Below are 9140 nucleotides of genomic sequence, written 5' to 3'. Positions count from 1 at the left end.
AGTGCCAACACACCTCCAGGTAGAATAACAAAACAAATCCACAAACTAAAGACAGATCTTGTTCTTAGCTCACAAAATGATACACATACACATGGACAAGTTATCAGAAAAGGCATTATATTTTGGTTTCCACCTTAGTTAAAATTGATTTTGGTTTTCAATCAATCAGATCTGAGTATGTCCAAGTTCAGGTTTCAATGTTTTTTCCCCATAACAGTAATGATCTGGACGACCATAATTATAAAAGGGACGGGGAGAAATCCCAAGAACAAGTTACATAGTCTGAACTGTGCTCTCTTCCAAATGAGCACTCTAGGGAATGTTAGTTTCAGCTCTTCCTTTTTTTTTTCTTTTTTTTTTTCTTCCTTCAGGTTGTTACTAACAAAAATCTCTACTGTTTATTAAAGCAAAGCTACAGTAAATTTTCTTGCAGTCTTACAGCAGGTTTTCATATTACCAGTAGGACTTGCATGCATGGATTGCAGTCACACACACACACGCTCAGACATTATACAGTAGCCAGTTGCCACCATAAAAAAAAAAAAAGAAAAGAAAGAAAACAGACATTCATTTCTTGAAGTGGTCATCATTAGAATCGCACCAAATTTTTGGATAAAAAAAAATACTGCACAGGTCTTCCACATCTACAAGGTAAATCATCCCTTTCGCAATGGACGGAGCTCTCGTCTCCATTTGTTCAACATGCATCGCTAAAGCTTGAAGGCACGCTGGCCAAGGAGAGCCCTGTTCTTTTGTCATCTGAACTCCAGTGTGCTGCTAGCGGGGTGCAAAAAAAGGACAAAAATAAAGCCAAGCCCTTTTGCAGCACACCGGGAAAAGGTCATTCGGAGACCACAGTACTTGGAAGGCAGCCCAGCTGCCTGGATTCTACTGCTAACTGTGCTCTTGGAGGCATTGAAGGAACACACTTGTGTTTAAAAATGACACATAAAGGCAAATTTCTGCAAACCCTTTCTTTTCAAACTGCCTAAGGTAGACTAACACTCCTTCTAGAAGAAACTGGTCCTTCAGTCACCAGCTTCAAGTGGGAAACTTCCTACCTGCTGTATTAAACACTGAAGCACCAGAGGTTATAGGGCTGATGTGTTTGGGCATTCACCAGCTTCAGGGAAACTTAACATCAGGAAAGAAAAAAAAAGAAAAGAAGGAAAAACGATGAAAAGAAATCCCCAATACCTCAAGAGCACTATATCAAACCAGAACTCTTGGGCTACTGACTGCCGGCACTGTCAGAAGCTGCTTGCTTCTGGGAAGACACCTGGAGGTTGAAACCTTATGGTGATCTGGTATCCTCCCAGGGTGAGATTTGCTGAGTTTTACTGATTGCAAGATAAAGCAGTGTTTTGGAAAACTAAAACCAACAAACTCATAATAACCATCACCAAAATCACCGTTGGAAAAATTCCATTCTTTAGAAGATCTCATTGAGAAACATCAGTCCCTGCTCCATGGAGCAGGGCAGATAGGATTAACAAAACCCAGTGACCCGTCCCCCACAAGCTGGGCCTTCGAGGTCTAGTCCCCATATTATATTGTAGGGGAGAAAGAAAAATAAACAAAAAAAAAGAAGGTTGTATCACCTTTTCCTCCTGTTAAAGTTTTAATCCTCTTATTCCATTTTTATTTGTTTTTTTCCCCCAATTCTCCCTTCCACTCTGCCACCTTAGCTGGGGGAGTTATTGGTACAAGAGTTTGGAGAGTCCTGCTCATTTATTGTGTTCAAGAGTACACACACCGGCTGCCGGGGCAGGTGGTGGTGGCTGTGCTCGCGGTGCTGCTCCTCCGTGGCACTGAAAAGCCCTTCCTCCTCATCCCCGTGGGGACGGCCGCTGCAGCTGTCGCAGAAGTCCAGGGGCCCGTCCAGAGTGTCATCGATGAGCCCGTCAAACTCCTTGAGGTCGTCGTCGTGATGGCCCCGGTTGCATACGCAGACTTCTATGCCCGAGTCGCCGGTGAAACGGCGCTGCCTGCCCGGGGTCTTGTCCTTGGCGTCGGGAATGGCGCTGCTCTGCTCTAAGCTCTCAGAGCTGTAACCTTTCAGCAGTTCCTCCTTGCACTCTGTATCCTTATCAGGACCGGCCCTCTCCACTAGCTCAGCTCCCGTGCTGGTGCTGCCGGGCTCGACGCTTTGCGTTTTGGTGACGGCTCTCTCGCCCAGCGCGGTGCTGGAGGGCTCGGGCTCCCCACGGCCGGGCGCCCCGGTGCTGTCAGTACTGCTGTTATTGCTGCTGGGTGCTGCAGAGCTGCTCTGTGCTGGCTGCAGGGTCCTGGGCGTGTCCGGGATTGTGCTACTGCTGCCTGCTGGGACACACTGCTGATGTAAGGCACTGTACGGGGGCGGGGGGGTCGGCGGTCGGTTCACCACTTCCTCATAGGGAGGTAGCAAATAGTTTGGCAAAAACCCTAGAAGTGGGAGGCAAGGAGGAGAAGTTATTTCAGGAGCAGTTTATCTCAGGAAACGAGTCACTAATACAGGTCAGTATGGCATTTATCACCTACCAGCACCTTCCCACTGAACAGCACAACAGGCTCTACAAAGGGGTGCCAGAACTTGTCGCAGGTGAGGTGTGTCATGTTTTAGAGAAGCAGCAAACAGGGCAGAGGAGGGCACCATTATAGGAGGAGATGGACACAACTGGGAACAGCAGCCTGATCTCCTGGCTTTCTCTATACTTACCAGGCAAACCTCCCTGGACTGGGTACCCCAACACAGCCCCATAAGCCGCACTGGGAATGGCCTGTGTTGGCTGGAGGGAACAACTCCCCAGCCCTCTCCAACACTGCCTTCTCAGCTGAATTTCCACTTTCAAGAGCAAAGATTTCATCTCACAAAGCATTATGCAAATATGAAGAGACATGAGCAGTTACAAGGAACTTGAAGATCCTGGCTTTTGGTTGCTGTTTTAATGCTGGATTCAATTCTTCTGGTGCAGTCAGAATAAATTGGCAGTAGTGGCAAAAGAGTTTGGCTTATTGTACTTACAGCCTTTCAAACCCATGAAAAATTTTGTTTATTTCTTAAGAGGCAACAAAATAGTCTATATAGACAGAATGTACTTAAACAGTGGAAACATTTAAGGGTAGCACTGCAATTTTCCATGTACAATTGCATATCCCTGGGGCTGGGGAGGGAAAGGCTGCTGGGGATGATTTCTGAGGTGACTGCCAGAGTTTAACAAGAAAAGCAAGTTCATACATTCAATTCAACACTCTGTCAGAGGAAACTCAGCTGTGGTACCTCCAGTCAGAAGGAGACTTGCTGTTCTAGCACAGCACAGCAGAACACAAGGAGAGCACAAAGTGATTGTACTTTCCCTGAGTTGTGGGCAACAGCTCCTTCATGCAAAGTCCTAGGGCTGCTCACCAGCAGTGTGGCCTGGGAACCACAGTACAGGACGGGAGCCAGCAGAGTCTCTCTGAGACTCCCTTTTCTCCCAGTCTGTGTGATCAAATTTTGTGAAGCCACCTCCCACACCTCAGTCCCACCAGCAGCAAGTCCAGGCTGGAAAGAAGGAGTCCTGAATGGGGTATCTAAAGAACCCTTGCAGAAAAACACCCAGGGAATCACTACACTCTCAGGGGTGGGTGTGAAGGTGCTGTAGTTGGTGTGGTTCAACTCCAGACTCAAGGGGTTTTAAAAGCGTCTAACACCATCTCCTCTCTGCACACCATGGTCAGGCAGCAAAGCTCCCACAGCCTCTTGCTGAGCCCAATCGCTGCTCCCTCCCTTCACCTAACACAGGATCCTGGCTGCTGCCGTGCTCCCCAGGTCTGCAGGCAGGCAGTGTGAGTACATACGGAAATAGAAGGGCAGGGCTGAGTAGTTATGGGCCTCCCGGTACGCGATCAGGTTGATCTCGTGCTGCCGCTGCTGCGCCTGCAGGCGGTGCTTGGTGCGGCGGTGATGGCAAACACAGCAGCAGCTCAGGATGATGATGATGGTCCACACCAGCCAAAACCCTGCAGCAGAGAGAGGAGAGTAAGTGTTAGCCATTGTGTGAGAGCTGCATCCAAATGCAGGAAACCCCAAGAAGCCAATGGAGAAGATAATCTGAAAGTCTGGATCTGAACCTGCACTGCTCTAAAGGCAGAAATACATGTTAGGCCAGGAGGCTTCAACACTGCCTGTGTGGGACACTGTGACTCCAACAGCCTTGCCAGAAATGGATAACTCTCAGCACACTTTGGTACAACGTATGTTCAATAGGTACAAGCCCAGAGAAGAACTAAATATGGAGGGCTCCCCCCTCCATTGCTCCTACCCTTTGGTTACCATTTCTTCTAGCCAAAAATGAGCAGAGCTGTGAATAGCATTGAGCTTGCCTCCCACAGTCACTTTGGTTTGAAAATAACAATCAAGACACAAAAGACACTCTGCAGATTGACCACAGAAGAAGAGAAAAACCCCAAGCACTATGTTTTGCTTTTGTTTGCACTGCTCTTTAATTTCTAGCCCAAATCCTTCATTGTTATGTTTAACAAAAACATGCTCTTTTTTCATAAATGTCTCAAAATATTTTTAAAACTTATTTTTGTATTCAATGTCTTAAATTATCCAAAATTAAATTAAACTATCCTCCCTCTCTGAATCCTCAAGAAACCTAACTTCTGCTCTGTTTGTGGTCATGGTTGGTTTCTGTGCACTGCTGTACCATATGTACACTGCTTCTTAAAAGGGAATTTTAAAACACCACTTCCTGAATTTTACCCACACCCTTCAACATGTGGAATAACTCTCCCTTTCCACAAATTTCTCACTTGCATGCACTACAAAATGTTTCCGAGACACACTTCAAAAAACTGGAACATTCACTCCAGATTAGGCTTTTTTTTCCTGCAACTGCAGCCTGCAGCTTGACCTACCCCCAGTGCCTGTAAGCTCTTTTTTAAGCTCAGTTTTTGCACCTAAAGATACTGGGAGCGCTTTTCCTTTAGAAACACATAGGCTTGGCAGCCACTGCTCGCTAGAAATCACAACACTGTTTTCTTTCTGTAACACCTCTGCCACTCTTCACTATTCCCCAGCAGTAAAAATGGAGATTCCTAATGCCACAGCCCATTTTCAGGTTGGCCAGTCTATCCTGTGGTATCAAACTGCTCTTCTCTCTCCACTAAAAACCTCTAGTCATGCCTTTACAATATCTTGATGTTTTCAGCATCCCCTGCTGTGTTTTCTCTGCTAAGAGCTAGGTGGGGAAAGGTGAACAGTTTAGGAATTTGAAGAATGAAAGCAGTATTGCTCTGGCTCAGGACAAAAGGCAATTGTATCATCCATCTCAGAGACCTGCACCGGGCTGTTTGTAGGGGAACTGGATGTGCCATATCGTGTTTCTGAGCATTTTGAGTGGGGACTTTTACCTCCCTGTGTCGTAACCCAAATTCCTCATGTATTTTGGCACAGCAAACTGAAATCTCTCTCCTGCCTTGTGCAATCTATTTCCCTAATCAACTGGAACCTGCCTTACCACCAAACTTATCAAAACCTTCCATCAAATGAAGGTGTTACATATTCTCCCACCCCCTTTTTTTTTCTTGGCTGGAAATGAAGGTTCCTGGGTAGTTTCTCTAGCCAGCCTGCTCAGCTGTACCATGCTGATCAGAGAAGAGAGTGTGATCCTCATCCAGAGAAGCAAAGGACAAAGTACTCAAGATGCTCTCTACACTTCCCAAACCAAAATGAGAATGTGGCCACTGACCTCTGAATACCCTCCTGTTTCTAAAAAAAGCCTTTTTATATAAACTAAGAGGAGTGATCCAGTCCAGCCTTCACTCCAAAACCAAACATTTGCAACAATTTCTGTAGCCTCTATCAATACCAAAATCTTGGTACACAAATGCAATACTTCAACTGTCTCACAGTTTGAAGACTCTCACCAATAAGTACACTTTATTTCTTGCTAAGAGAAGGTCTCTTGGCTCTTGCTTGCTGAGGAAGCAAAAATACACTCATCAAAACCAGGTCATTGGCACAGCATGCCACCGTGCACTGAGGCAGGCCTGCAGTTCATCTTCTAAGTACTCCTTATTTTCAAAGAGCAGTCCATGATCATCAGTTCAATAACAATGGAAAATTACACCCAGCTATCCAGGGATTTTAGCTACAGTTATGAAAACAGATGCTTTTTAACACATTTGATCAAGTCCTTTCCCAAGGAGTCTAGATACAATGGTAGCAAGCAGCACTTAATTAGTTAAGATGTCCTGGAGAACTGCCACTGTTAAGCAATCTCAGCCACAGCAGCCAAATATTTCTGCAGGGAATAACTGCTCCCACCCAAGCCTGCATCCAGAAGATTAAAAAAGTATTTCTTTAGAAAAGTTCCCTACCCATTCCAAAAAAAAAGTTCCAAAGTGCTTTGCACAGAAACTGATGCACAAGCTCAGAGTAGGGGTCAGAGTAAGCTCAGCCATTCCTGCAAAGAGGTGTGGCAATTCTGTTAACATGCAGCAACAACACACAACAGCTTAGGATAATAAATTAATGTTGGAGCCTACTGAAACCGCAGGTGGCATTGAAGTAAACACACCATAATTTAGTGCATTGAAATTTGGCCACAGTGCCAGGGACAACACCTTCATTCTCCTGCAAAGGGTCTGTGCACGCTCGCAAATGTGAGCAGATGAGATCTGTTGTTTTTCACGAGAACTTCCAGAAGAAGAACCCACTAATACCACATTATTGCCTGGTTTCATTAACCACTGACACTTCCTAGAGCTTCTAGGAATTACTCAACCCCTGACTCAGCATGAGCCTGGATGGAGGACTCAGCACGACCCTGGAGGACTTGTCTGGATGATCACAGGAGATCAGCAGCATGTGCCCACCAGAGTCATTTGCTGGCCTGGCTTCTGGCATCCTCTCTAATGGCTGTGTCCCCACCCTGGCACCCAAGAGCACATCTGCCCTGCAGGGCTGGAAAGCCCCCAGTGCATCGGAAGCAATAGCATGGGACACCCATGGCAGCTGAGGCACATGAGGGGCTCCCTGGTTGTCACTTGGGCAGAGGTGCCAGTGCTGAGAGAAGGACTGGGTGCAGCTCTGGTTGCAAGCCCAGTACCATGCTGGGAGTTCAGCGCCTCCATAAAAGGCTCTACAACACCCCTTGCCAGGAGTTTGGGCACAGCTGCAGTCTTGGCTGCAGAACAGAAAATGCAAAAGCCTAGAAAATATATAGTATGGTCATTTATTTGGAATAAAGCTATGCTCCAAGGCCAAGTGCAATTGTAAATATTATGTCTAAAAGTATGGAGCGAACAGTGAAGATGTTCATGACTGAGCTGTGCATTTGTACACCTGGTGAGACTTGGCTTCAAACCAGCAGCAGGGAGGTAAGCCGAGCAGACCACTGGCCCGTGCAGCCAGCAGCTCATTTGGCAGGAGGGGAATTGCAAATTCACCCAAAGACAACACAACGTGAGCAGGAAACGCAGGGGCCAAGCACAGCAGCAGCACACACTAACACCTCCTTCAGGGTAAAAACAGGTACCAATTCTGCCTTGTGATGAAAATGGATAAGATGTATGAAGGCAACTAAATTTGGCATTAAAAAGCCTCTAAAAGCCAAGTAAAACTGAGCTTCTGGTTGTGTTCAATGTCCCCAAAAGCCTTCACTGTTGCCAAATGCCTTCCTCTTGCTCCTCAAGATTTTTTTCCTCCCAAATGGATATGAGCTGTTTTTCACCAGCATTGTGTTGAGTTACCGCTGCACTCACTGGAAAAGGAAAAATGACTGGGAGACACATTCTAAGCCAAATTTGCCATTAAAGTCTGATGTGAGAGTATTTTCCACAGCCACCTGGCAGTGACCACTGGGAACAAAAGCTTGTGGCAATCTTAGGACAACATGACAGATAAAAAACAAACAGTGACTTTGTAAATACAACTTCTGATGGACAGCCAGAGCAGGAGTAAAGTACCAGTCTGGAGTGAAACAGGCACCAGGAGACCACTAGACTTGAAGGCAATTTCAGTCTTGCTCTTGGTTCATGGAAGAGTCAGAAGTTGCAACACTCTCCAGCCCAAAAACAACTGAGTCTTGAGAAACATGGCTATATTTTTTTGTTAAATTCACTGGTGATGCCTACAGGTGGATGGATAGTGATGGAAGCAAAGGTGAAACAGACACAGCTGAGGAGCTGATTATTGCCAAAAGATTTCCCTGCCAGAGCACCAAAACGTTTAATGAAAGTAAAAGAATCAGCACCAATCTGTAAGCTCAGAGCTATAAGCCTGACATGAGCAGGAAGCTCAGGAAGTCACAATGGAAGCTGCAAAAACACCTGGGAACGGAATTAGGTCCTGTGAACGCCATCTCTCAGAACCAGAGGAAGTACTGAAGAAAGAGAAGGCTGCTGCTACATTTACAGAATTCTTGGGAAAGGGAGCCCCATCACATGGTCATACACCAGAGATGCTTCCTACCAGCTGTGAAAGAACATGCTTAATGCTTCAAGAAAACCCCTTCTAGGACACTAACCATAGTTTTGATCAAACTTTAAAATAAGTAAGAATAAAACAGTTTAATAATTAAAAAACCAGAGCAGTCCTTCCTCATGAAAAAGGAGGGAGCAATGTTTGCTTTGATGCTGTACTGTATTTGCTGCCTGGGATGTTGCCATCAGCAATGCCGTTGAGGGAAGCTCCTTTTATCCTGTGCAAAATGGAAAATGTTTTCTGGACCGTTCCAAGGGTATGAACAGAGAAATTTGCCCTCAAGTTCATGGTAAACTTGGGCAAATGCCATGGCTCTGTTGGCAGGAAATCCCCTAAAAGCAAGCCAAAACATACTGCAAAGTGCCTTTGTGTCTGCCCGACAAGCATCTGGGTAATAGCTTTGGCTCCATGAGAGCTGGTTCTGAACAGAAGGAGAAGTGGGACAATTTCATTGACTAAGAAATGTCCCAAATGGTGGCCTCACAGTCAGTCATGGCTGGAAAAAGATTGTCTTCACAGGGCCAACACTATAATCAAAAAAGGGAAGAGAAATTTACTTGGTACCACAACCTGGATGCGCTTGGGTTTAATCGTGTCCTTTGGCAGAGGGGTCACATAATCTCCTGACACTGCAGGCACGAGCCTGTACGAGCCAACCCTGCTGCTCAAAAATGCCAGATGAAGG

The 9140-nt window shown here is 45.9% G+C and overlaps 1 protein-coding gene across 3 annotated transcripts in view; it reads right to left on the bottom strand.

Moving 5' to 3' along the window:
* Nucleotides 1-9140, bottom strand: part of WBP1L (WW domain binding protein 1 like) — a 59416-nt gene continuing 50276 nt past the window's right edge. For 2 of the 3 annotated variants that reach the window (XM_030951226.1, XM_030951227.1), the window contains exons 3-4: nucleotides 3820-3981; nucleotides 3-2424 (exon numbers count right to left, since the gene is read on the bottom strand). In XM_030951226.1, the coding sequence (XP_030807086.1) occupies nucleotides 1685-2424; nucleotides 3820-3981 (902 nt within the window). In that variant the 3' untranslated portion in view covers nucleotides 3-1684. Of the gene's footprint in view, nucleotides 2425-3819; nucleotides 3982-9140 lie in introns of all 3 variants that reach the window. The other variant, XM_030951225.1, reaches the window with a different exon arrangement.

This window comes from Camarhynchus parvulus, chromosome 6 (assembly GCF_901933205.1).
Source record: "Camarhynchus parvulus chromosome 6, STF_HiC, whole genome shotgun sequence".
NCBI lineage: Eukaryota > Metazoa > Chordata > Aves > Passeriformes > Thraupidae > Camarhynchus > Camarhynchus parvulus.
Note: the sequence above shows the minus strand (reverse complement) of the source record. Positions and strands in the feature narration are given on the sequence as shown.